The sequence below is a fragment of the Puma concolor genome, chromosome B4, assembly GCF_028749965.1.
Source record: "Puma concolor isolate L17-30 chromosome B4, mPumCon1.1.hap2, whole genome shotgun sequence".
NCBI classification, from domain to species: domain Eukaryota; kingdom Metazoa; phylum Chordata; class Mammalia; order Carnivora; family Felidae; genus Puma; species Puma concolor.
In genome coordinates, this window is record NC_141673.1 from 116083342 (window position 1) to 116111324 (window position 27983).

Genomic DNA, 27983 nt, shown 5'->3' on the forward strand with positions numbered 1-27983 from the left:
TATTATTCAAAGCTTTATTCAAATTCACAAATTACCTTCAAATACTTTGTATTTTACTGTTATTATAATTTAAGAAAATGAAACACATTTTTCACCAAGTGATCTATAGATATCCCCCAACTTATTCCAGTTAATTCCAGTATTCTCTAATCATTATACTTTATGAATATGCAAAACGTTGGAAAGCAGTGTCCTATATTCTGTTTATTAGTAGAGAGCCCCATTGGAGTTACGTAAGGTCGATGCTCTGACTGCTGATCTACCCATAGTTAATCATTTTGTTTCCATGAGTAAATGAGTTCTGATTTGCAAACTGCAGATTACAAACCCATTATTGTCCCGACCTGTAAGTGGAGAAAGCGTCAAGTAAACTGTAACAGGTTGCAACTCAATTTTAAAGTGCATTTTGTTGGCTGCTGAACAGCTTCAAAAGACCTGTTTTGTAATGAACTTCATGATGGTTTCTTGGGTAACTCTCCTATGGGTTGTGCACACGTTGGGTCAGGTGGTTTCTCCTTGTCAAGTTTAAACCTCACTTGGCTAGCAAGCTCCTAAAAAAAGCAGGATTGCTTTTGCAAGACCGTGTAACCAAGTCCTGACCAAGTAAAATGCAAGGAGTCTGCAAACTTTTTCTTTCCATTCCATTGTTCTCTTTCTTCAGTCTCTTCCAGGACACCAGATCCAATCTTTGTTCGACTTAAAAAAAAAATCTTTTGTTTAATAGAATACTTCCTCTCAATTCACCCCACCAGAGGAATTCTACCATCCTAGAAGTCATTAACAGCCAATCAGAACCTTCTGGAGCAGCCATTTCACGGGCTCCTTAAAATGCAGCTGTATTTGGGAGTCTTCTTTGTAGGAAGTACAAGGCTAATACTTAGTTCCCAGAAGATGAGGTGTGGTTTTAATGAGCTCATTCAAAGGGGTGGAGGCGGGAGTGGTTCCATGTTTCTATTTTTAAAATGCTTATAAACATCATCCCTTGCTGCTCAAAGACAACAGATGAGGGAAAGACATCTTTCACGTTCCCACTGGAGATAACAATCGCGTCAACCGTTCCCAGAGAAAAAGCTAGAGAGCAGTTTCTACTTCGGTTTCTGCACACGTTGTCTCTCCCGAGTCATAGCAGCGAAGTCGGTCCCTCCCTCCAAGAGCAGAAAAGCCCGGTCGTCCAGAAGGGCTTCTCCTTACGGCGCTGGGGACCCCTTCACTGCCCGGGACCACCTGGACAGTTCCAGAGGTTCGCATACATCCCGCATCATTCATGTCACAGCACTGCAGTGGCTAAAATAATGCGGGGGGGGGGGGGGGGGGAGGTTAGTGACGAGTCAATCAGTCCTGCCCGTTTTATTTGCTAGCTGGGCTCATTTTTACTGATGGGCTCAGCTACTTGTCAATCACTTTATCAGCCTCGTCCCTGCCTGACCGGAAGCACAAAGAGATTATAGGAGTCAAGGCCCTACAACGAGGGCCGTGCTTCCCACCTAAGCAGGCCTAGGTCCATCAGCAATTTTCACACGACTTCTTTGCATCGGAACAGCAACTCACTTTCCACAGAAGAAACATGGAAAACTCTAGAGCGGGTCCGATGCAGTTTTGAAACCGCGGGGGTAGAATGAGTGTGGGGACTGGAGAGGACAGGGCGTGGACTCAAAGTCGTGGGGCGTTTGAATCTGGGCTACGCCCGGGACCCCCAACGTCCAGGTCTGTAAGACCTAGAGAATTCCTACCTTACATTCCCTCTCTTTCTCTGGGCTGTCTTGCAGAATATCTAGCTGATAGTAGGTGCTTGATACTAGGGAAGTATTGAGGGACGAGAAGGTGGTGAGTTGCAACTCAGGTACTGTGAAAGGCCGGCAAAGTGGATTTCGTGGACAGAGGCGCTATTTTCCCTGGAACTCGCTTCCCGCTTCCCCTGGAGGAAACGCTTTCCCCTCGAGAAGGAAGAAAGCTACAAACAAACTTTGATCTTTCCAAGCTGTGCAGAAAACCCCAGACTTGCAGCCGGGGTTAGGAGGTGGAGAGGAGTACAGGTATATTTCCTAATGGGACGGTGCCACCAAATGCCCAGTTCCAAGACTGCCGAGAACAAGACCAAGTTTGGCTGGCGGGGTACACTGCCCCTCTCCGGGTGCTCCTTCGCCAGGTTCTCGCCCACCTGGCGCCAACCTCTCCCAAACTTTAAACGGGAGGCCTTGCGTGCGAACTACTACGGATCACGGCACTCATTGTACGTGGACGTGAACCGAAACCTGGCCGGGTTTGCCGCGCTACCCGCAATCGGGTGCACGGACCCGGTTCTGAGAGAAAGAAATCCAGAAGCCCACCTCGGCTCAGTCCTCCCGGAACGTGGGAATGGGCGCAGGGAAGGGGTGGGGCCGCTCGCCCTCCCCGCCGCGGCCTGGGATTCCGGGGTAGCGCGAACGGCTGGAGCACGCTAGGAAATACGATCTTCTTTCCGGGACTAGGAAGGGGTGCAGTGACACGGCCGCGGGGCATCTTACGCCACCAGGTGGTCGGGTCCCCAGCCCGAGGGAAAATCCCTAGGTGTCCCAGGCCACCATCGGGAGCCGCGGCTACAGTCCGGGGTGGGGGGATGGGGGTGAGGGTAGCGCTCCCCAGGTGGCGTGGCGAGTCCCAGCTCCAGTAATCCGCCAGCGCCCCTCCCCTCGCGGCGCTCCGCTCCTCCCTAGTCCCGCCTTCCGCTCCGCCCGGGCGCCCCGAGGACAAACGGGGCGGTGGGGGGGAGGGGGGGACGGAATTTCCCAGAGCGGGGGCTCCGGCTTCCCCGCAACGCGGCAGTCTCTTTCTGTTTACGGAGTGAAAGGGGAAATGGAAAAGGCGGGGAGGCGGCGGCTGGCGTCCGCTGCACCGCCCCTCCGCCGGCTCAGACGCCGTGAGTCAAGGGCCGACGAGGGCGGCCAGGACGTGCGGCCTGAGCTGGCGGCCCCGCGCTCACTGGTACGCTCGGGTCCGGACGACGCGCCACGCTCTGGGGCCGATCGCCCTGGCTCCGGCGTCTGCTGCCGCCGGATCTCGCTGCCCCTGCGCGCCCGACTCCGGTGGGCCGGCCACCAGCGGCGCACCGAGCCGTCGTGGGGCCGAGGCTGCAGCGCTCCGTCCGCCAGGTAACCCTGCATTCGGGGACTTCCGGAGGGGGGGGTCTTTGTGGTCGCAGCCCTCCTAGTGGTGCGCCCTCCCCACCTCCGACTGAGGGGCAAACTGCGGGGCTCTGGGAGGTGGGGGCGTGGCCGCCGCCCGCGCTGCTGCGCTTCCGCGGTTCGCGCGCGTCCCGGCTGCAGCCGGCACAGCTGGAAAGCACCTTGCGCAAGGGTCTCACGGGGTGCAGACTCCGACTCCTCCCCCTTCCTCCTCCTTCCCGGATCCCTAGCGCGCGAGCACGGTAGATCCGAGCAGTGAGCGGGGACGCAGAGACCCGCTGTCACCGCGCCTCCCGCTGCGTACGCCGCCCGGCCGGCCGCACTCTCCCCGCCGACCCCGGCGAGTGCGCTTCGGAGGCTGGAGACCCGGCAGCCGCCCGCCCAAATCGTGGGGGCTTTTATCATTTACAAGTCCTGGTAGGCTTCCCGGGCTTTGGAGAATAGGAGGAGGGGAGACGGGGTTGGCGGTTGGCGGAGCAGAGAACTTTTTGAATAGCTGAAACTTAATTTCGTGCTTATGTAACCCGGACGCTCTTCTGCGATTAAAGGGTCGTTGTAGCAGAACGTGAATGCTGGGCGTTTGGTCTAAGAGAGAGTGTTAAGGAAAAAGTTATTTCACGGATGTTTCCCGCTGGTCATGCGATATCAGGGCTCCGAAATTCTTCTGTGTCTGGGCGGAGAACGACACTTAGAAAGAACGGCGTGCATAGGATTGTCCCACTAGTTGACAAGGAAGGCCAGGAGGTGTCTTTAAGAGAAACGTCTATTTCACTTTCGGGAAGAGATTTTGGCACAGAATTAAGAAGTGCTCCTCATAAAAACAGGGAAAGAAACACTACTACAGTTGCATTAGGCGTCTGTAGCCTGAGTCTCACGTATTTGCCAAGTGGAATATAATCTGATCCCAACTCTGATGGATTGAGGTTTGTATGCCTTACTTCCGGCAGATGGCCCTTTAGGACTTTTTCTTTCTTATAAGGCAAACTGGATAGTTGAGGTATCTAGAGGTTTGGAAGCAGATTGGCTGTGCTCGTCTACAGCTAGAATGTGTAATTCTGGGGCTTTTGGAGAAGATAGATATAATAAGAGGTGGGCCCCGAGGGGCAATGTACCGAAAACTGGCAGAAAAATCTTTCGAGTGGGAGGTAACACAAGGTGTAATTATCCTTTGTTAGGCAGAGGCATATGCCGACAACCTTGGCCATTTTTCTTTTTTTTTAATTTTTTTTTAACGTTTATTTATTTTTGAGACAGAGAGAGACAGAGCATGAACAGGGGAGGGGCAGAGAGAGAGGGAGACACAGAATCTGAAACAGGCTCCAGGCTCTGAGCTGTCAGCACAGAGCCCGATGCGGGGCTCGAACTCACGGACCGTGAGATCATGACCTGAGCTGAAGTCGGACGCTTAACCGACCGAGCCACCCAGGCGCCCCCTTGGCCATTTTTCATTCACACTTGCTAGGGATTTCTCAACTTTTGTTTACATAAATAGAAGTAGCCAAGAGGGTAACGTTAATGCTTAGGATAGGATTTCCTCTTGCTGATTTCTGAAATAATTCAAAGCAAATAATTTGGGCTGTATCTGCCCATTTCTCCATATCTAAGATTGTTGTGTTTGTCCACTCCGTTGACAAGTGGGGGCGTCATGAGGATTTTTATAGTAACCTCTGTGGGGGAGAGTCTTTATTGGTGAAATAGAATAGCTTCACAAGCCACGCTTTTTCTACATGGGTAGTCATCTGTAGAACTCCGAAATCATTAAGCGTGTTGTCTGCTTAATTAAGGCCTGCAAGTGCTGAGGCTTTAGCAGGGGCCTTTAGCAGGCGGCCGGGTCCTGGGGTTGCTGGGGTGCACTGATTTGCGTGGGAGGAGGCTGTGTTGCTAAGGAATTAAGCCTGGCTTCAGTGTCCTGCACTCCTCCGCCTCCCCTGCCCTCCCTCTCTCCTTCCCCCTCTCCCTCTCCTCTGCTCCTCCTCTCTTCCTTCCCCCCTCCCTCATCAGGAAACTTAGGAGTGTGTGCACTCAAACCTCCTAGGCTTCGGGTATGAATGCTTGAGACTTTCTGCACAGTGTAAAAATCAAAACCTGTCTTTCCTCTCTGGATCATCTGACTTGTAAACTGCGTGGACTTTTTTTTCTCTTTCTTTCCTGAGTCACGTTGCTACTAGGAACTTTATTTTCTCTCCAGTCAGCCATTTGCTAAGTCCAGGAGCCTTGGAACTTTTCAAGCCAGCGGGGGTCCTCAGTCAGGCTGGTTTTGCTTTAACTTCCTTTTCTCAGTAAATTCTACGGGCAGAAACTGCAACCGAATGGCCCAACGAAATTCAGGGCGAATGTTCCTCCATTAACCTAAGAAATTCCTTTCATAACTCAAGACTCCAAGAGCCTGCATCACAGTCTCTCTCAAAGACACAGGGAGGTCTCTGAGAGGAGCTCTCTAGATATAACTGTGGTGGTAACAGCTATCAAAGCATTTCAGAGGTTTCTACCTTTTTTTTTTCATTTTGTCTCTTATTCTAGATACAGCCTTTAGAACCTAACCGTGGGGGCGCCTGGGTGGCTCAGTCGGTTGAGCGCCCGACTTTGACCTCTCGGGTCATGATCTCGCGATCCCTGGGTTCGAGCCCCGCGTCGGGCTCTGTGCTGACAGCTCAGAGCCTGGAGCCTGCTTCGGATTCTGTGTCTCCCTCTCTTCTCTTCACCTCCCCCACTCGCACTTTGTCTCTCCGTCTCAAGCTCTCTCTCTCTCTCAAAAATAAATAAGCATTAAAAAAAAAAAAAGTGAAGAAGCCCGGGGATTGGTAGCCACATCCCATTTGCAGATAAGAAAGGCCTAAGCGTATCTGCAAAGCCAGGAGTCTGACTCAGTACTTCTTTTATGCAGGGACCAGCAACCACAGATGACAGAGCTTATTAACCATGCAGCAGATACCTTGCACACCTGAACTTCTTTAAACCTCACAACCGCCCTATGAGGTAGGTGCTGTTATGCTTCCATTTTGCAGATAGGGGAAGTAGAGGTGCAGAGTGGTTCAGGTGCTTGCCCAAGGTCGGGAGGCAGTGAAGGAGGCGCTGGGAGCCCATCCCCAGCAGTCTGAGCCAAGTGGAGCATCAGACTGCAGGGTGTGGGATTGCTCTCTGCCGACACAACTTTCCGCAGCAGAAAATGGTCACGGAGTTAAGTGACTATCTAGCGACACCAGATTGCCTGGTTCTCTTCTCAAATGAAATTCACTCCGAGGCCAGCGGTGGGTTCCTGTGTTGCAGGTGGGTCCCCGAGGTAGAACATTTCCTGGAGCTTTGTACTTGAGCTCCAGTTAGGTGGAGGCCCGTGGCTTTAGCGTGGAGTGTTGGAGGTGTTAAACGGTTGTGCTTTTTTTTTTTTTTTTCAACGTTTATTTATTTTTGGGACAGAGAGAGACAGAGCACGAACGGGGGAGGGGCAGAGAGAGAGGGAGACACAGAATCGGAAACAGGCTCCAGGCTCTGAGCCATCAGCCCAGAGCCTGACGCGGGGCTCGAACTCACGGACCGCGAGATCGTGACCTGGCTGAAGTCGGACGCTTACCCGACTGCGCCACCCAGGTGCCCCACGGTTGTGCTTTTAAGAACCAGAAACATGGGGGCGCCTGGGTGGCTGAGTCAGTTGTGTCTGACTCTTGATTTGGGCCCAGGTCATGGTCTCCTGATCTCATAGTTCATGGGTTTGAGCCCAGGATCTGGCTCTGCGCTGACAGTCAGGAGCCTGCTTGGGATTCTCTCTTACTCCTTCTCTCGCTGCACCTCCCCTACTTGTGCTCTCTTTCTCAAAATTAATAAACCTAAAAAAATATTAAAAAAGAAAAGAACCAGAAACATCTTTCAGAGAGGCTGTGCCTTCAGGAGCACAATAGTTCAGGGAGACATTCATGCCTCTGAATTCTCTTAGATGTCTTAAGTAAATCTTTTTATCTTTAATCCTCTGGCTAGAACGGAGTTGTTCTAAAATCCTGAGGAACAGCCTCTTTTTTTTTTTTTTTTTACCTTTGCTTTACCTTCTTTTTTTCATTTATGGATCCTGAGGTGTAGCCCCCGATTTGCATATAAGAACTGAAATACAATATTAGCAGGTATGTAGTTAGCTGGCCTTACCCGTGTCTTGCTTAGGACTGATTCGGCTTTGCAGGCCTCTCCATAACACCACGACTTCTAGAGGGTGATCAATCTAAGTATTAGATTAACTTTCTTGGGCCATTGAGATACATGTTTTGTGCTGTTAAGGAATTCTGGTCTCAAGAGGAGACGGCTGATTTCACAGGCTAAAAGAAATCTTCCCCTCTCTCACACTCCTGGCTGGTAGGATTTGAAGCTTGTGGTCCCCAGTCTACAGGAGCTGTTTAACTCATTTGCATCAGAATTATTCCTGAAACTTGACCTATCACCATCAGCTTACTCACATTAGAATCCATTTTACATGTTTTTGGCTCCAAGGCCTGAATTGTATTTGCCATGTGAGCTCCTGAATTTGATAAAATTGTTCTTTTCCTTTAAAGTCACCCAAGGCTGGGAAGCCACAGAGATCTGTGCGGGGAGGGTTGGTCTCTTGGGGGAACGGTAGGGTTGGAAGCTGTCAAGGGCCAGGAGCCTTGGTATTTCGTGAAGGTTTGTTTTCAGTGGCTGTAGCTGATGCCACCAGTTCAGTGAGTGAGTGAGTGAGTAAGGAGTAAGCTCTCTGGATTCAGGTTTCCCCTCTGTAAAGTGAACAGCTGGACTAAAGGTTATCTAAGGTCCCTTTCTTCACTGTCAACTTGAATTTACACTGTTGACACAGAGCCCTCCTTTCACCAACAGGCGCATGGAAGCCTGTTCCCAATCCTTTTATGTCAGTTTCCCATTGATCTTAGTCGCAAATACAAACACCGTCACTAAGCGTTCGTGTTTTCTTTTGCAGACTCTCTAAAAAGCACAACAGTGATGGAGTACATGAGCACTGGAAGTGACGATAAAGAAGAGATCGATTTATTAATTAAACACTTGAACGTGTCCGATGTCATAGACATTATGGAAAATCTTTACACGAGTGAAGAGCCAGCAGTTTATGAGCCCAGTCTGATGACCATGTGTCAAGACAGTAATCAAAACGAGGAGCGTACAGAATCTCTGCTGCTCAGTGGCCAGGAGGTGCCTTGGTTGTCCTCCGTCAGATATGGCACCGTGGAGGATTTGCTTGCCTTTGCAAACCATATATCCAACACGGCAAAGCGTTTTTACGGACACCGACCACAGGAATCTGGAATTTTATTAAATATGGTATGTTTTTTCCCGATCATTGAGTGCTATGGGTTCAGCTTTGCTACGGCAGCTTCACTTAATGCAGAGGGGCATTTGAACCAGGCTTAGACTGGCTGCCAGGTATGACTTTTAAAAATGTGGCGTCCGTGAGAATCACCTCTGTGTTAAAGATGCAGGAAAGGTCTTCATTAGGAGTTCCACTTAAAGAACCTTTTCCATCTGTCCGTTGTACAAACAGGCCATTAAGAAGAATGTATTTTAACCTAACAATTCATTAACAAGTTCATTCGTTAGTTAGGCAGAAGAAAAAGCCTTAATGAGAATCCTTCATCTGAGAGGGGGATGCAGACTTTAATTAATATTTTTGAAAGCTGAATTTTTTGCTCATCTCTTACCACATCTTGGGAATGTCCCGATGTTAATACTGGCTAACTTGAGTTCTTGCAGAAATGTAGTTTGCAGGCCATAAATAGCTATCCACAGATTCACTCTCTTTAATTGGCAAAGTATGAATGACAAATGAAATACCTCCTTAGTCATACCAGGTATGCAAATAATCCAAAATGTTGTGACAGTACTTTGTCACAGAAGTTGATCAGATGATGTGTTTGGGTGGGTCTGGGATTCTGGCAGTCTTAGTGGGTCAGAGGTGAATGTAGGTGCTGGGTAAAAGTCACTGAATTTTTTAAAAAGAACAATTGGCAAAGGAGGAGGTAATAATGTGCAAAATGTGTATATTGATGAAAGTAACTCCTTTTCCTTTGGTGCATCTGTGTGGCAAAATGGATAATGTCGGGGGAAGGTCAGTGTTGAATGATTAGAGTCTGGACAAAGTACTTAATTATTTCGTTGTTGGGTTTTGCTTTCTTTCTTTCTTTTTTTTTTTTGTTTCGTGTACTGCATTCAATTAAAAAACAACACAGTAATTTAGGTCAGCTTTGTAGTATACTGTTTTGTTAGAAACCAGTCGTGTTCAGCTCTAGCTCAGTTTGGAGCAAGGTTACGTTTTGCATCCTTGCGTGACTTGCTTTGGTTCCAAGTTGTATGTAACAGTTGACGAAGTACTTTACCTTGATAATATTAGTTCTTCTTCTACATGGAGGTAATCCTCAGCTAGGAGCACTACGTGTTTTCTTAACTAAAATATAGGTGGAGAGTTCTGGTTAAAAAGTACCTATAATGAGAAATAATTGTATGTTTTTTTAATCTATGCATATGTTAAGATGGGTATTTTAAAGGAACACACGCAGAATACACAAAATTCTTTTGCTTATAAATATGTAGAGACTTAGCAACATTTCCTCCGGTCCATCAGATTGATGAGAGATGGGCCATAGAAGTTCATTGGGGGTGTACAGAAAGGAATTCAGGAAAATTATAAAGAATACAAAGAAATAGCTTCTGGAAGGGTTTGGGGGGGGGGGGGAGCCAATGCAGAAAAGGGGAGAAACAAAGACATTAAAAGGAAGTAGCAATTTTATCAGTAAAGGCCGAGAGTAGTATGTTGCCAGTCCCTGCCATGGGGCCCGTGCTCTATAAATGAACGGATGCTTATTCAGGAGAAAATTTAAGAATAGGACAGATGATAAAAGCAGGGACCTTTAAGACTTTAGAAAGCTTTTCAATTTAAAGATGATCAAGAACATAAAGCAAGGAGATTTAAAACTGGAGTAGAATAACAGAAGAACCTTAAAATCCACAGGAATGTAGACCAGGCCTCCCTGGGCAAATCAGCCCAGTGGTCGGTGGCTCTCGGGCCTGTGGTTGACTTTTCTGTCACTAAGCTTCAGAATCGGATACCTCCCGTGACTGCTAGTAACCTATGCCAGGCCTGTGCTTTATAAATAATGGCTTAGGAATCGTGATTTGCAGTGCTTGGTCTTCGGCAGTCGGAGACAAGATGAGGAAGGAGGCACAGCTGGCTTGTGACTCCCATTCATCCTCATGTGGTGCTCCCCTGGGAACCATCCCCTGGGTAAGACCTTTGTCTTCCTGTGGCCCTCCTCCTAATACCCTTATCAAAGCTTTTCCGCTCGGGGCTTCATTTGCTGCTGTCTCTTTGCTTTAAAAAACGATAGCTAATTATCTAACAGCCGGATAGATTCCGAAGTCAAATTGATCTATGAAGTGCATCTACACACGGACCAAATGCTTTCCTTTCCAGTATTCATCTATTCATTCGCTAGACGTAGGTCAAATATCTGCAGCGTATCAGGTACTTTTCCAGGTGCTATAGATCCAGTATGGAAGAATCTGTGCTCTCGGGTAGCTTACTGTCTGGTGAATGTGGGAGAAAAGTAAACAGGCAATTACAATGAATGCAGTGTGCTACTTCCCAGTACAACTACACCTTGATTGCAGTGGGGCTGCTCAGACGGGACGCCTTGACTTTACATAGCTGTGAGGGTGGGGAGGGGGAAGAGACAATGCCAGACAGGCTTCTACAAGGAATTGGTGCCTGAGCTCTCGAGCTGGAGTCCTCCAGATAAAAGGGGGTGGAGAGAGGAGGAGAGTGTTCGAGGTGTAGGGAATGGCACATACGAAAGCCCAGAGGCATGGAGACGTCGTGTGTTTCTGGCAACCAACAACAATAAAGCCCGGGGAGTTAATGAGACTGGGCGGAGGACCAGGAATTGCAAAAATATCCCCCAGCCTAGGCATCTAATTGGCCTGCACGTGTATGCAAGCGCGTGCTATTTTTCTAAAAATAATATTCATAAAGATTCCACCCACGTCCAGCAGGACCTGGAGAAGAAGCTTTTGTAGACTAACCTGGGCATTGCTTTGTATGACAGTGCTGTGAGTTGTTTACACTCCAGACCAATTCATAACCGGAGTGGGGGATGAATAACCGAAAATGGGTTGCCAACACCAGACTCATTGGTGATTGTATGGGCGCTGCAGGGCCCCAGAGGGCTCGCTCATGGCTTCCCAGGCCTGAAAAAACCCTTAAAGATACTTGAGTCAAGCCCTTTGTCTGATGCTGGAATCACCCCGGTCTATCCAATAATTGTTGGAACATTTTGGTCTGTGCCTGAAAATGTCCCGTGACGAAGAGTTGATCGCATGCTGGGGCATTAAGTTTCATACTTAGCCCATTCCGACTGTAGGAAAGTCCTTCTTTCTAGAGAACTAAAATCTGTCTCTGAGTCCCCTTAGCCCTAGTCCTACTTTTCAGCCATAAAAAGGTGTATATGTTGGGTAGTGTGAGGGTGCAGGCCCATGAATGAAAGTGCCTGGGTGTGTATTTCAGCTCTGGCTTTAGCTCTGTGATATGGGGCTAGTCATTACACCCCTCGATGGCTCAGTTGACTCATCTGTAAACTGGGCAGCATCGTAACACTTACTCTGTGGGGGTGTCGTGTGGGACAAATAATGAAGGCACGTGAGCTGTTTATGTATTGTGAGTGTTGAAAGGATGCCAGCTGTTGTCATGGCCGTTGTTGTCCACAGCTGTTACCCTCCTTCCTTAGGACAGTCTTTCCTATATTTTATTTATTTATTTTTTTAACGTTTATTTGTTTTTGAGAGAGAGAGTGACGGAACATGAGCCGGGGAGGGGCAGAGCGGGGGAGGAAGACACAGAATCCGAAGCAGACCCCAGGCTCCGTGGCGCAGAGCCTGACATGGGGCTCGAACTCACGAACTGTGAGATCACGACCTGAGCCAAAGTCGGTTGCTTAACCGACTGAATCACTCAGGTGCCCTAGTCTTTCCAGTATTTTGAAACTTTAATGTTCCCCACATCTTCTCTCCTCTGTCCCAAACACTTCTCATTGTGTCTGCTACTTGTCACTCACTGGATCATTAACTGTCGTTGCCACCTGGGCAGCACCTTCTGAACTCAAGCCTGGGTCAGTGCCTGTCTTACAGCCCAGAACTTGAATGTGGCAGTCCCTTTGTTGTGTGATCAGCAGAGTGGAAAAGAGCCAGCTTTGCCTGTGTTCCCCATAATATGCCTCTTCTAAGTTGTATTCGTTTTGTAGCAGCCATAAACACAGGCTCCCTACGGAGTTTATTCTTCTTAAAATACCTAAGAGTTTTTCTCAAGTCCTGCTGCTGGGCCCAGTATTGTTGAACGTCACTGATCTGGAGGAGATCCAAAGCGTGCTTATATGTCTGCGCTTAATGGTGGCTTTGGTAAGCTGAAGAACTGGCAAAAGATGAGCAGCGTGGACTTCCAGAAGATTATCTTGCAGGGACCCTAAAAGAAGAAGAAGGAAAAAAAAAAAAAAACACATTGCAAACCCAAATAAGGGAAGGTCTAGGGCCAGGGGAAGAACCAGGGACTTTGCAGAACTACAGACTAGTTGGTGCTTGCGTATCACACTGTGTGTTTCGGGGTTTATCATCAAAGGAGAACCGGCCCTCGGAGGAGGGTTCCCAGAACATGCAAGATTGCAAAATCAGGCCGGAGGAACTCGCGGTATTCCCTCTAAAGAGGTGAAGGCTAAGTGCTCAGTGACTTGTGAGTGCAGACTTTTAATAACTGGCTTTTGATCATGGCTTAGCTTTAATTCCAGTCTTCTAGAAGATCAGAGGCACGTAAGAGCTGTGGCTTTGGGGTCAGACAGACCTGAGTTCAAATCCTGACTCTGCCATTGCCTAGTGAGTTACTTAACCTCTTGAAACAGGTTTCCTCATCTGTAAAATGGAGATAAAAATAGTGCTTACCTCACAGGATCGTTGTGAGCCTTTGACGAGGCCGCAGGACAGTGCCTGGTTTGTAATTAGCTCCCAACAGGGGCACCTGGGTGGCTCTGTCGGTTGAGCATTCAACTTCAGCTCAGGTCATGATCTCGTGGTCCGTGAGTTCGAGCCCCCTGTCAGGCTCTGTGCTGATAGCTCGGCACCTGGAGCCTGCTTTGGATACCGTGTCTCTCTCTCTCTCTCTCTCTCTCTCTCAAAAATAAACTTAAAAAAAAATTTTTTTAATTAATCACCCAACATACGGCCGCTGTTATTCTCCTTTATCCCTTGGATCAGGTTGGGTTATAACAAAGTTGGACAGAAGTAAAACTTCTACGAAGGCGAATGATACCCTGAAGTGGATAACTGGAGTCTAGGTGACGTGGGATATGTAAATATTTAATAACAAGAAAGAAGCAATAAGCATGTACAGTGGAGTGCCGTGGGTATGGTTCTGTCTAAATGTGGAAAGGGACTAAATTTATCACGTTCTTAGCGTGCTGTAAAAAGAGGCCTCCAGTCACTGGAGGTGAGACACTTCTCGAAAGGAGGTCATATTTCAAACGAGGCAAGTCTATGGGCTGTCGTAAGTATTCGTATTCGATTTCCTGCTGGGGCTCCGTGCAGGAGCTGGCTCCGGGGAGTGCTCAGGAAATATTTCATTTTAAATTTAGTGACTTCACACTTCTTAGTATTGGAGCTGTCCTCTGCTTCGCTGCCTGACTAATAGCACACGCATCTGTTGGGGGGGGGGGTGCAGCTAAGATAGGCGGTAATGGAGACGCAGTGAATAACCCTGGGATTATTAGAACTATTCCCGCGGCAGTGACCTTACGACAGGCCCACGCATCTGCACATGAATCAGGTGTTCATTCTTTTCCCATGTGGTCCACGTTCCCCTTTGGCCTCTTCTGCACTTGAAATAACTTAATGTCACGACAGTTTCATAGTTCCTGAATTCCTAAACTGAAGTCCTAATACTGCTAATTGCAGTGAGGAAAAATTTATATTTTTGAGACCATTTATCCCTTGAAAGAATATTTTAAACCTGTTTTAGGCATGTGCTCCAGGTCATAATTCCCGTGGACTATCTGATTACTTTGTTTTCATTATAATTATAATTATTTCCCCTTGTAATTTTTTGCTCTCTTACAATTGAGATATTCTTGATGTGCAGCAAAATACAGAGACCTTAATTGTCCATTTTGTTGAGTTTTGACAAAAGCACATACCCTTGCAGTCCACACTGCTACCAGGATGCAATTCTTTTATTTATTTTTTTAAGTTTATTTATTTATTTTGAGAAAGAGAGAGAGTGCAAGTTAGGGAGGGGCAGAGAGAGAGAGAAAATCCCAAGCAAGCTCTACACTGTCAGCTTAGAGCCTGACACGGGGCTCGAACCCATGAACTGAGATCACGACCAGAGCTGAAATCAAGAGTTGGACCATTAACCAGCTGAGCCACCCAGGTGCCCCGAGATTCATCTCTTTTTTTTTAAGATAATCTTTTTTTTAAATTTTTTTTAACGTTTATTTATTTTTGAGACAGAGAGAGACAGAGCATGAACGGGGGAGGGTCAGAGAGAGGGAGACACAGAATCTGAAACAGGCTCCAGGCTCTGAGCTGTCAGCACAGAGCCGACGCGGGGCTCGAACTCACGGAACGTGAGATCATGACCTGAGCCGAAGTCGGCCGCTTAACCGACTGAGCCACCCAGGCGCCCCTGGATTCATCTCTTTTAATATTTGAATCGATTGGTTTTGAAACCTCCCAGTGTGTTTGCCTGCTCGGGAGCTCTTGGAGGTTAAGGGTCTCATAGCTGCCTCCTCACCACCGAACACAGTGGCCAGCACACAATCTGCGCTCAGTAAATTATTCAGTGAGCGAGTAGATGAGGGATAATTCTGCCCTTACTTTATTTACGCAGCACTGTCAACTCATAGCCCTGGCATACCACATTATTTTCCAGAATCCTCCACGATCACCAGTTGATTTTCACGCTCTCTCTGTATGCGTCATGTGTGAGTAATAGCTATGCAGACTAACAGGTTAGCACATTTTAATTGGAAGCAAGTCAACTTGCAGTCACAGCTTATATTTATGCAATCTTTATTTTCAGCCTTTTGGTCGCTGTAGTCATGCTCCCTTCGATAAATAATTTTTAAAGTTTTGTTTGACAATGAATTACTCACCAGTAGGTGGAAATACGATCTGGTCGGACCAGGGATGTGTTTCTGTTACATGCTTTCTCTGTCTTGCTGCAGCTCTAAATATAGTCTCTGTACACTGTTAGGATTACACAACAGTGACATTAATTTCAAACACCGCGTGGAGGAATGCAATCTAAAGTAACCAGTCTGAAGGGTGTGTCTTAGAAAAGGAGTTTGCTGAAGTTCTCACCCTCCCACCTTTTTTTGTTGTTGTTGTAGGTAATCACTCCCCAAAATGGACGCTATCAAATAGACTCTGATGTTCTCCTCATCCCTTGGAAGCTGACTTACAGGAATATTGGCTCTGATTTCATACCTCGGGGGGCGTTTGGAAAAGTATACTTAGCACAAGATATAAAGACTAAGAAAAGAATGGCCTGTAAATTGGTATGTACTTTATAACCAGACATCCTGTAAAATGGAGATAAAAATAGTACTTACTATTCGTATGTTCCTATGTTCGGTATTGTGGGTCTTACTCGTTTGCGTTACTCAGAAGTTGTTACCATTTGACTGGATCTCATGTAAGGGTGCCCTGTCCAAAGGCACCTTTTCTCTTTTTCTCTTTCTTCGTCTTTCTCTTTCTCTTTTTCATCCTCTTTTCCTTTTGCTGTCTCCTTTTTTTTTTTTCCCCCTTTTGGATTTGCTTGCTGCCTGTGGCTGTTCAGCCCCTAACTCTGCTTAAGTGCATAGTTGGTTTTACTCTAGTTTGCCTTGATAAAAAAGAAAATGCCGCTGGCTTCTGTACCCGGCTTGGATATCATCATCCCTCTTGTGGTAGGGTGGAGTGGAGGGGAGCTATCCTGCAGGAGCAAATCTGTGTGCTGCTCCTTTAATTCCACCCACTGGGGAAGGGGCCAGGTAGGGAAGCAGAAGCTGGGCAAGCTGCCAGGCTTCTCAAGACTGTAGATTAAAGGGCTGAATTTAGGGGCCCCTGGGTGGCTCAGTCAGTTAAGTGTCTGACTTGGGCTCAGGTCGTGATCTCATAGTTCATCAGTTCGAGCCCTGCATTGGGCTCTGTGCTGACAGCTCAGAGCCTGGAGCCTGCTTCAGATTCTGTGTCTCCCTCTCATTCTGTACCTCCCATTAATGCCCTGTCTCTCTTTCTCTCTCCCTCCCCCTACCTCCCTCCTTCTCTCTCTCTCTCTCAAAAATAAATAGTAACTTAAAAGAAAATAAAAAATAATAAAGGGATGAACTTAAATAGGCCAATTCTTGTAAAGATGCCATCACTTGTTATTAAACGGTCATTGCTGAGGTACCCCTGCTTTGGACATGTACCTGCCTAAGCTGGGCACGTGTACACACCCCATGACCCAGCAATTCTGCTCCTATAGGTACACACCCCATAGGCATGTACACGTGGTCACCAAAAGCTGTGTACTAGAATGTTCATCAGAGCACTATTTGTAATAGTCCCAAACTGGAGAGTTTCTAGATGTTGCAGCATGGTCTCTTTATACAATGGGATGCTGTACAGTGAAGAGAACACATGATTTACACCTGTAGTAACGTGGATGAAACTCATAAAGACATGTTAAGCCAAAACAGCCAGACAGCAATCTGCTCTGTGAGATTCCACTTCTATAAAGGCCCAAAATAGGCTAAATAGATCCATGCTGCTGGGAGTCAGGATAGTGGGTGCCCTTGGGAGGCAGTGACTGGCGGAGGTCAGGAAGGGGTTCCTGGGGCGCCGGTAGAGTTTTGCTTCTTGATGCAGGTGGTGGTTACATGCTGAAAATTCGTTGAATTTGCTAGTTAACCAGTTTTGTGCTTTTTTGTATGTCTGTTTTACTTTCAAAGGTTTTTAGAAGTGCAATAAATTGAAGTCACTTTTGATTTGTTGACTATGGCCTTAGTCTATGTTATTGTAATTAAAAGCTCACCAATATACTGGCCTCATTTATTCCTTCATAGAGATTTGCTAGAGTATCTGTTATCAAAAGGAAAAACGGAGGTTATTATCACAAGCCACTTGAAGGTTGCATTTAGAGGAGACGTGTCTCAGTTGTCTTAAAAGAATCTGGGGACATTTTAGAAAGAGCTTAGAACCAAAGTGCCCTGTTGTACAGTTTTGTCAGAAAAGGCATGAAAAAATACCTTTGTTGTTCTCAGAGTACTGACATTCAATTTTTAAGCTGTATTTTTTTGTCTTAAGAACATACAGGGTGATTAACAACCCCTAGCAGATTCAAAAGAATGTAGATTGAAGAATGAGACCCCTTTGGCTGAGGCAGCTACTGTTAATGAGTTCTGTGTCTTTCCAAATGTCTGTGGACATGTGTATGTATAGCTTAAAAGTTCTTTACAAGTGGGAGCATTAAATACGTACTTTTGCATTTTGCTTTCTTTGTCTAACGCTAGATTTTGGAGACATTCCATTTCCATCTGCACTGAAAGATCTACTTTTTTCTTTATTAGTAACTTTGATTTTCCATAGAATAGATGGCCAGTGCTAGAGCATGAGCTGTGGATCCAAAGACATCATATTATTTCGTGACAAGTTGAAATATTGATGCTAGAGCCTAAAAATCTAGGTGCCGTAGAAAGTGTATGTAAAATGGATGGGAAATTATCACCCTTTCGATTCAATCATGGATAGTTCTTTGGTTGGATTGCTACATTTTAAATGAAAATAATACTTTATATTTTGTTATTTTCTTCTCGTGAATTGTACAAGTTTGTACGCTTTGACCACCTTCACCTGTTTCCCCAAGCCCCCAGGCCCCGGCCATCACCTAAAGCGGACATAATGTAAATGCAGGTTTGAAGTCAACATTATTTGAACTTGGCAGTATAATTTCATGCAGATCCTTGAGGGATCCTTGGGGGCATTTATTTGCCTTCTGGTTTGTGGGTTGACCTCTATTATAGATATTTTTTCACTGTCCTGGGTTGGTTAGCATCTTACTGGTATTTCTGCCTTCTAGATCCCAGTAGATCAATTTAAGCCATCCGATGTGGAAATCCAGGCTTGCTTCCGGCATGAGAACATTGCCGAGTTATATGGCGCAGTCCTATGGGGTGAAACCGTGCACCTCTTCATGGAAGCAGGCGAGGGAGGGTCTGTCCTAGAGAAACTGGAGAGCTGTGGACCAATGAGAGAATTTGAAATTATTTGGGTGACAAAGCATGTTCTCAAGGGACTTGATTTTCTGCACTCAAAGAAAGTGATTCATCATGATATTAAACGTGAGTAACCTTTGCATGTGAACCTTTTAGGCTCTTAGATAGGAGGCAAATGGACTCCTCCTGTCTTTAATCCAAAGAACCTCAGTGGAGGGGAGGACAGCTGCCCTGGAGCACTTTTCTCTGTCCTCCCCTGCGCTCCTGAAACATGTTTTAGAACCCAATAGGGTCACTAAAGCTTTCAAAGTCATAAGGAAGGAGGATTATCCAGTTGTGGAAGATTAGAGCCACACATCTGTTGAGTCCTGACTATGCCCTTGTTAATAAGGCTTTCAAAAATAGTAATTTACTTTAAACACACACAGAGTCCAGTCGTTTTTGGGAAACAAATGGCTTTTTAATTTTGAACACCATTTTGCCAATAATTCGTTAAACAGGCCTTCGCTGACTGCTTTCTAGGGGTAAGAGATGGTGGGAAATACAACACAGAGACCCACTGTAAACCCTTAATATTTAATGCTAAATCGCAGTAGCGAAACTATTACTTGAACAAAAAATGGGTATTTTACTTTTTCATTTTAGGAAAGTGGCATGATAATCATATGCTTATATCTTAGAATTTGAAAGCTAAGCTCGTAAGCATTATATTTTTCCAGCTTTATTGAGATCTAATTAACATATAACATTGTGTAAGTTTAAGGTATGTGATGTAATGATTTGATGTATGTGTATGTTGCAAAATGATTAACACAAGGAGATTAGTTAATACATCCATCACCTCACAGAGTTATAATTTGTGTGTGTGTGTGTGTGTGTGTGTGTGTGGTGAGAACTTTTAAAATTGACTTGGGGTGCCTGGGTGGCTCAGCTGGTTAAGCATCCAGCTTTGACTCAGGTCATGATCTTGCATTTGTGGGTTTGAGGCCTGCATCGGACTCTGTGCTGACAGTTCTGAGCCTGGAATCTGTTTCAGATTCTGTGTCTCCCTTTCTCTCTGCCCCTCCCCTACTTGCACTCTCTCTCTCTCTCTCAAAAAATAAAACTAAAAAAAATTTTTTTAATCGACTCAGCAACATTTAAATATATAATACAGTATTATTAACTATAGTCACCCACGGTGTATATTTTACCCCCAAAACTGGTTCATTTTACCACTGCAATTTTGTGCACTTTGACCACCTTCACCCATTTCCCCGAACCCCCAGCCCCTGGCCATCACGATGTTGTCTATTTCTATGAGTTTAGTTGTTTGAGATTGCACATACTAGTGGGATTCATACAGCTTTCATCTTTCAGTCTGATTTCAGTCATTTCACTTGATCTTCAAGGTTCTTCCATGTTGTTGTGAAAGGCAGGAAGGATTTCATTCTTTTTTATGGCCGAGTAACGTTCTATTATATTGCATATACACACATATCATATTTTCTTTATCCACTCATCCATCATGTACCCTTAAATCGTTTCCATGACTTGGCCATTGTATCTTGAGCATTATTAGTGTGTGCAACCATTTACGCCCACATCGACTGCGTTCTTGGCATATCTAAAGTGATTTTCACTTAAATTCTCACCCAGATTTATCCTGCTCTTTTGAGTATAATATGATCATCCTGGTAGGGAGCGCATTTTAGTCTATTCTGATTTGGGACTCACTGTTTTGGATGATGTTTTTATTTTATTTATGGGTATATAGACAATTTGATACTAAAAAATTGTCTTCTTTTTATAGCTAGCAACATTGTTTTCATGTCCACAAAAGCCGTTTTGGTGGATTTTGGCCTAAGTGTTCAAATGACTGAAGATATCTATTTTCCTAAGGACCTCCGTGGAACAGAGGTAATTCTATTCCCCCAGGGATGGTCGATGTCTTTTTAAGAGTAAAAATAAAAAATGTTCTAGCGTTCTTGCAGAAAGGACTGAAAAGGGGGTGAAAAACCATTGCATCAAATAGGATTATCACTGGAGCATATTTAGTGAGCACTTGCTCTGTGCCAAGTACTAATTTTAGCATTTTAAATGAATTATATTATTTAATCCTCGTAACAAATTACCTCGTTATTGGTAAATATTGTTCTCGTAGGCAAACACTATTAGGATTCCCATTTTACAATAAGGGAATATGCTTGGAGGGGTTAAAATAAAGGGCCCAAAGTTACTCAGCAAGTGACAGATCGGTACTTAAACCAATTTTTTTCAGAGCCAAATATCGTCACTTTTTACGATAACTAATATATATATATATATATAGTCTCAGTGTAACTTGTAATACCGTCTTGGTTCAAGCATAGCCATAACTGACGTAGTTACTAATAGTATATATTGAGGGCCAACCACATTTTAGGCTTACCTTTCATTCTAGAGAACCTGTAATGAATCTCAAATTTATTATAGCACAAATAAATTGTATTTGAAGATCCAAACTAGCTATAATTAAGTCAGTGGTGAAGCAAAAGCAAAACCAAACCACAGCCATTTCTGGATGTAAATGAGATGCATGCATGAGCTTTCAGCTAACGTATTTAATTTAACGTACGCATGATTAGGCTGAACAGTTGATTCATATAACAAGCGTCTATTGAGCATAGCTATGTGTCAGGCTGTTGTAGGTATCAGGGATGGACCACTGGACAAGGCCAGCGGGGACCATGCCTTTGGTGGTATTTCAGCAGCCCCCACTCTTTGGTGAAGGGACCTGTTTTAAAGTTACCCGAATTCTTCAAAAAGCAACAGTTTAGTTCATAGTAGACTATGATGGGCGTGGGGTTGGATGCAAATGGTAAGGTAAATGGGTATGGAAGCCTCCTCTCTGGTTCGTGTCCACCTCGGTAGGGTGCTTAACTATTAGAACCTCCCAGCCCCAGGTTCTCTCCCTGCTGAAAATGTCCCCAGCAAATGGAGAGAGGGCCCTTGGCTGCACCTTTACCTTAAGATCACCGGGTCAGTCTTGGTGTTCAATCAGATGACAACCGTTAGTCCAGCTGGTAGGCGCAGTGCACTGAACCCAACCGCGGTATAAAAACAAGCAGGCAGACTTCATCTTAAACCAAGATTGTGGGAGCTTTTTCGTAACTCTCTCAAAGCAAAGACTTCTCCTGGGCAGCAGCAGAAGTTGCTGATAGTACTGAAGTTATTCCGGAAAATACTTGAGAAAGGATCCTTGATAAGTTGTCTGTGAGCAGGGTAATATTTAGAAGAGAAAACTGTAAACTTCTTTAAAAGAATGTTTCAGTCCCCAGATCTTAAGAACACTTCACCAGAGCACAAAATCTAATTAAGACTTAATGCTTACGACATGTTTTTTTTGGGAAATGTTTCAGCATATTTTGGCATTACTCAGAAGTTCAGATACGTGACATTCTACCCTTTTTCCTGGAGTCGGTTTGAGAAACAAACTATTTATGGTATTATAGATAGAAAATACCTTTCTCTTCCCGGCAGTGTGATCAAATTGAACATTTTGCAATGGCTGGAGGAAGATACGTCTTCTGCGGGATTCTCTAGCAGACAGAGTGTGTGTGTTTGGATGGGAGATAATGGCATAGCGTTTGCTCTTAAATAGTATTTGGATTGAGTTATTTTCAGCAAATGGAAATTGCTTTTTGCAGAGTGCTCAACTGACTTTAATGTCCAGAGTTGTCAACTTTCTTCAAATCAGCCTGCATTTACTATCTGTGTATGGTACTCACAAGTCAAAATTTGATGAGTAAGGTGGTAAAGTCACCATTAAAAGCTTTTAGCAAGACCCTTCATCTTTGAAGAGTCAATAAGATGTCATTTGCCAAAGTCAACTGAGCAGAGTTACTTTCCATTAGAACTTGATCACTTGTCGGGGGGCGGGGTGCCTGGGTGCCTCAGTTGATTAAACATCTGACTCCAGCTCAGGTGATGATCTCATGGTCTGTGGGTTCGAGCCCCACATTGGGCTCTGTGCTGACAGCTCAGAGCCTGGAGCCTGTGCTTTGGATTCTGTGTCTCCCTCTCTCTCTGCCCCTCCCCCACTCATGCTCTGTCTGTCTCTCAAAAATAAACATTAAAAAATTAAAAAAAAAAAAAAAAAAGGAACTTGATTACTTGGCTACTGCATAGCCAGAGATGATTTCTGATCCCTGCTGTGTAACTCACAAGTGCAAACACTGGTCACCTGTCTTTGATCTCTCTCCCAGCATTCAGATTCAGAACACAGCTAATCTGGCATATGTTCAATCTATTGTTTTTTAATTACACGGCAGAGAGAAAGAATAAATAATGAATGCAAATAGCTAATTGGAACAACTTTTATAGCATGGTTCTTTTTTAAAAGTTCTTATTTCCTTCTGAGTCTGTGTTTGGTCTTACTTGATAGAGGTTAACACATTAATCATCACACGCGCACACACACACACTTTGCACAGTCTCTTTCTGTTTCTGATACACGTGTTGAGAGGTGAAGCCTTGACCCCCAACCAACAGGTTCCCTTGCTCTAGTGCCCCAGGCCTGAGGGGGTGCAGGTCTCCGAGAGCCTTCCATGGTTCCCACTGGGCCTGTTTCATGCTTGCCGTCGGCCAGCCTGAAGAGTTCTCGAACGCCATGCCCTACCGCTCTCGCTCTCCTAGAGCTTGAGGAAGCAGGACCTCTGAGCCACGGAACTCTGGGGGACCTGCCCGGCGCGGGCAGCGGTCAGGTTGCCAGGTGGGTGGGACGCTGCATCCCCAAATCCACCACTGACAGCCTCCAGAGCTGACGTCGCCCACGCCGACGGGCCATCCGTGGCCTGATCTTTGCCTAGGAGAGCAAGCCAGCAGGCAGGAGACGAGCATCCTCCATCGACAGCTAAGCCTTCCCGCTGCATCTGTCGTTTCGCTTTGTGATGATATTTAGTAAGAAAGTCTGTTGGGATGCAAAGGCGGTGCCTTTACTTTAGGAAATGCTTGAGAACAGGGAGCTCAGTGTAGCCTGTTTGGTGAGACAGACAGACAGAATGAGCAAGGGAGGCCAGGAAGTGTGTTGTAGGATACTGTTCAGGATGGTTAGGATGGGGAAACTGGGAAATTTCCCCAGTTTTTGTAAGCCAGTTGTTTTACTTATTGACTCTGAAATATATTCCGGGAACACTTACCCCTTTCTCCATATTCAGATGATGGACAGCATGAAAATTTCTTAATGCTAAATATGGATATTTATATTTATGTCTGTACCAGCCATAAATATGGATCATTGGCTACGAGTGTTTGCTCTCTTTCTTTCTTTTTTAAGTTTAGAAGCAAACGCTTCTTAGAGAAACTATTTCTGAAACTAGCCCTGCTTTTCCAGCATGAAACCAAATAGAACTTACAGAGTGATACAATGTCACACCTTTAATATTTAGTCACCGGCTACATCGTAGATAGAAATAAGTAGTTCACGTAGGGGCACCTGGGTGGCTCAGTCGGTTAAATGTCCAACTTTGACTTAGGTCATGATCTCACGGTTTGTGGGTTCGAGCCCCGCGTCGGGCTCTGTGCTGACAGCTCAGAGCCTGGAACCTGTTTCGGATTCTGTGTGTCAATCTCTCTCTCTCTGCCCCTCTCCTGCTTGTGCGCTCTCCCTCTCTCTCTCTCTCTCTCTCTCTCTTAAAAATAAATAAACATTAAAAAGAGAAGAAGAAAAAGTAGTTCTTATCAATGACAGGACCACTTTTACAACATTACCTGCTATTTTAAGTTTTCCTCTCCCGTGTGATGGGTGTTAATACCCTAGGTATTTCTGCTACCTTTTATTACTGCAGATCATTAGAGGGTCGGCAGCTTAATGACAAACATGAAGTGAAAAAGTGGATTTGTAGTATCCATTTAAATATGCAAGGAATTGGTGTTTTAATAGAAAAATTAAACCAAGGTGGGTGCCTTCCAGAACCTTGGCGAGTGGGTGTCCCAAGTGGGTCCTTGGCTGCCACGTGTTCAGTATGTTCAAAAGCGGTGCTTTTCTTTTTTTTTTTTTTTTTTTTTTTCAACGTTTATTTATTTTTGGGACAGAGAGAGACAGAGCATGAATGGGGGAGGGGCAGAGAGAGAGGGAGACACAGAATCGGAAACAGGCTCCAGGCTCTGAGCCATCAGCCCAGAGCCCGACGCGGGGCTCGAACTCACAGACCGTGAGATCGTGACCTGGCTGAAGTCGGACGCTTAACCGACTGCGCCACCCAGGCGCCCCAAAAGCGGTGCTTTTCATTAGGCTGCAGAGACGTCTCGGGCCCAAGTTGCTGGCTCCCTGAGGGTGTCTGTGTCACTCTCCCTAGCGTCAGGGAACACAGCGGTGACACAGTCTTCTGAAGGACTGAAGCGTGCAATAAATACGGTAAAGCTGGAGGAGCCAGCTTCCAGAACTGGCTGAGGGAAATGGACCCCAGACAAATGGAGGGAGTCAGACTGATGTTTTCTGCTTCTTTTTTAGATTTATATGAGCCCAGAGGTGATCCTATGCAGAGGTCATTCAACCAAAGCAGACATCTACAGCCTGGGGGCCACACTCATCCACATGCAGACAGGCACCCCGCCCTGGGTGAAGCGCTACCCTCGCTCTGCCTATCCCTCCTACCTGTACATAGTAAGTAGAGGGTCAACCAGGGCTGGGGGTGCAGGGGAGTTCTGCCCGCTTGGGAGAGCCGCCGTCCCTCCTGTAGCCCACCTGAGGGGAAGATGTGAACTGGTGACCCACGAGACGGAACTGGAAAGTTCTTCCCGTGTGGAGCAGAATCCCATTCCTGCAGAGAACGCATTGCTGGGAATTTACTCAAATCTGCACCGGGCGTCAGTTGCATGCTATTCTGTTATACGTGTCATCCTACAGTGCCACTTAGCGCCGTCCGAGTAGCATACATCTCCGAGCCAAAGAAGCTGTGTCTGTTCTTTGTCCACTTTCAGAAAAGACATGTTAGATTATAGATCCCCAAGCCAGCCTGGCACATAGCGAACCCTGCAACTTCCATTTTACCATCGAGAGAGAGCAGATACGTCCCCGTTACGGCACGGTGACCCTTGAACATCGTTAACCCACAGAATTCGTTTAATTCGGGGGCTCTTAAGACATCCTGGGCAAACGTGGTTAAGACAGGACTGTAATGGTGCGGGGCGTGCGGTGGGAGGCAAAATGACTTTCCAGGTCCTGGTAACTGGAGCGCTTTTCCTGTTGAGGGTGTATTTTCGTACCACTGGTGCTTAAGAGAGCTTGTTTGCTGCTAGATCCACAAGCAGGCGCCTCCGCTGGAAGATATTGCAGATGATTGCAGTCCCAGCATGAGAGAGTTGATAGAGGCCGCCTTGGAGAGGAACCCCAATCACCGCCCGAGGGCAGCAGACCTGTTAAAACATGACGCCCTGAACCCCCCCAGAGAGGATCAGCCGCGCTGTCAGAGTCTGGACTCCGCCCTCCTTGAGCGGAAGAGGCTGCTGAGCAGGAAAGAGTTGGAACTTCCAGAGAACATTGCTGGTATGGACACCCTCCTGTGCCCGACGCCCCCCTGCTTCCCTTCTTTTTCTGTCTGCATCAGACTTCTGATGGAGTGCACGAAAGCACTCGGAAACAAAAAACTGGAGTGACTTCTCGAGTGCCATAGAGTTGTTTGAGAAATTTAAGCAAGAAGTTTAGCAAAAGCGTTTAAAAAAACAAAAATTGGCTAATCGACCAGCAAATCAGGGCATGGTTCAGTGCAAATGCAGGTAGCCGCAGTCCTTGAGAACTGCCTCTGACTTGCTTTTTTGCAATAGGGAGTATCATGTGCCTTTAAAAATGGATGGAGCAGGGCAGTTTTGCTGTTGGTTCTGAACAGACTTTTATTTAATTCGGTTACGGTAAAGCCGCATCAGTCCTTGGTTGGAAACATCAAGATGAAATACTGAGTCTGAAGTCAACTTGCATTTTTGTCTTCCTCTGCCTAAAACCTCTTTGCCAGCTATGAATCTTTCCCACTTAGGAAAGTCAGTACGCATTCCAGGAACACTGAACATGCACGGAGAGTGTTTCTATTTTTATTATTAAGATCTGTGGCATTCTTAATCCATTTAGGTCCAAACCCAGATGTCAAGCCTGGAATGTTTATTTGCATTTCATTGTCTTCTTGTCTGACTTTACTGTATTTAAAGAGAACCATCTGGGGCATTGGAAAATACGCCAGAATTTCTAGCTAATTTCTTGTCATCGGTGACTCTTTTTCGAACCTTTTTGTCTGTGCCATATTACCAAAACTAGCCCATAATGTTCAACTCTATCGTTTTTTAATAAAACCATAGCTCGAACAGTTTTTTCACGAAGACCAAAGTTTCCTTGTACCGCCTCCCCCACCCCTGCACTCCTCCCCTCCCCAGCCAGAAGGAACAGGTATTTATTATTGAACATGTCACCTGATCATTTATTTAATTTTTTTCAATGTTTTCCTTTTCAGATTCTTCATGCACAGGAAGCACTGAGGAATCAGAGATGCTAAAGAGACAGCGTTCCCTCTACATAGACCTTGGGGCCCTGGCTGGCTATTTCAACTTTGTACGGGGTCCGCCAACACTAGAATATGGCTGACTGATGTTATCATTTTCTCTAAATAATCAAGACTCAGCGTTGGTCTCCTGGAAGCTGGTCCTGCTGAGTCTACACTGGGGCTCTGGATAACGAACTGTGCCATTTGTTAGCTGGCCGTGTGGGCTCCCGTGACTCATGAATGTGACTCCACATGGCTCCCATGGGTTTGATGTGTGAAGCCGCCCTGGTAGCTGCCAGGTCTAAAGGTTCTCATTTCTCAGATGGTATGACTCAAAGGGAGCTGAGGGTTCATGGCAGGATCGTTTCTAGTGACTGATTCCATTCACTGTGCACTTTGCTCACCATTTACAAAATACCAACCACAAGGATAATGTGTTAGCCTGAAATTAGCATTCTTGGTTCTGATTTAAGTACGGGAACTTCATTTAACTCAGAATAGTTGGCTTGTATATATGGGTGTATATTATAACTCCTCGAGCCTTTGTGGGTAGATTCTAGTATAAATTAAAGTCATATTTTGGGTGAATAGAACAACTTGAATCTTCTAGCAATAAGCTGAACTGGTGTCTCAAAAATGGCTCCTTATTCAGGAGCCATCTGACAGAAGCCACTAGTGACAGGTTCTGTTATGTTCCTATGGAAACATTTTGTACTGTATATGCTATGCTTAAAATATTTAAAACATGGTGTTTTGAATGTGGATAAAACTGTGTTAAACCACATAATTTCTGTACATCCCAAAGGATGAGAACGTGACCTTTAAGGAAAATGAACTTTTCTAAATTCTTAATGATGCTACTTTTGTAACTCTCCTGAACACTTCCTCGTAAGCATTTGTATATTAAAATAGCATACTGTGTATGTTTTATAGCAAATGCCTTCATGAATCTTTCTTACACGTACACATATTTTTAACACTGTAATTACGTCAGTATTCCTACCGAAAGTACGTTTTTACATCAGGCAAATGAAACCGGCACTTTTATCCAGCGTGATTGGTCAAATCAACTGAATAAACGCAGTATTTTGCCTTAA

General features: G+C 45.6%; 2 protein-coding genes and 1 long non-coding RNA gene across 10 annotated transcripts; 1 reads left to right on the top strand and 2 right to left on the bottom strand.

Annotated features, from left to right (window-relative positions):
- LOC147579442 (uncharacterized) lies at positions 1-3823 on the bottom strand. The gene is made up of 2 exons (XM_086714657.1): positions 2328-3823; positions 1-1284 (listed from the first exon to the last, which is right to left on the bottom strand). Exon 1 carries the CDS (start codon positions 3564-3566, stop codon positions 2814-2816), a length of 753 nt encoding a protein of 250 aa, XP_086570783.1. The 5' UTR covers positions 3567-3823; the 3' UTR covers positions 1-1284; positions 2328-2813.
- MAP3K8 (mitogen-activated protein kinase kinase kinase 8) lies at positions 1347-27983 on the top strand. Of its 7 annotated transcripts, none has more exons than XM_086714655.1 (9): positions 1347-2033; positions 6046-6137; positions 8092-8450; positions 15551-15718; positions 18262-18523; positions 20190-20296; positions 24870-25022; positions 25658-25904; positions 26857-27983. In XM_086714655.1, the coding sequence occupies exons 3-9, from the start codon at positions 8115-8117 to the stop codon at positions 26985-26987; spliced, it is 1404 nt and encodes a 467-aa protein (XP_086570781.1). In that variant the 5' UTR covers positions 1347-2033; positions 6046-6137; positions 8092-8114; the 3' UTR covers positions 26988-27983. The 7 variants fall into 7 exon arrangements, with proteins under 7 accessions (XP_086570781.1, XP_086570778.1, XP_025786428.1 ...); XM_086714652.1 differs by lacking the exon at positions 1347-2033 and adding an exon at positions 2990-3128; XM_086714654.1 differs by lacking the exon at positions 1347-2033 and adding an exon at positions 3181-3403.
- LOC147579443 (uncharacterized) lies at positions 11950-21888 on the bottom strand. 2 transcript variants are annotated; one of them, XR_015253950.1, is made up of 5 exons: positions 21384-21755; positions 18243-18419; positions 15310-15407; positions 13107-13328; positions 11950-12636 (listed from the first exon to the last, which is right to left on the bottom strand). It is a non-coding gene; the product is annotated as an uncharacterized LOC147579443 (long non-coding RNA). The 2 variants fall into 2 exon arrangements; XR_015253949.1 differs by having other exon boundaries at positions 15310-18419; positions 21384-21888.

Excerpts from the sequence above, each read along its gene's own strand:
- LOC147579442 (XM_086714657.1), bottom strand. The coding sequence starts at position 3,566 with ATGATAAAAGCCCCCACGATTTGGGCGGGCGGCTGCCGGGTCTCCAGC.
- MAP3K8 (XM_086714655.1), top strand. The coding sequence starts at position 8,115 with ATGGAGTACATGAGCACTGGAAGTGACGATAAAGAAGAGATCGATTTA. Across the intron at positions 20,297-24,869 it reads AGGACCTCCGTGGAACAGAG|ATTTATATGAGCCCAGAGGT; the intron begins GTAATTCTATTC and ends CTTCTTTTTTAG. Across the intron at positions 25,023-25,657 it reads ATCCCTCCTACCTGTACATA|ATCCACAAGCAGGCGCCTCC; the intron begins GTAAGTAGAGGG and ends GTTTGCTGCTAG.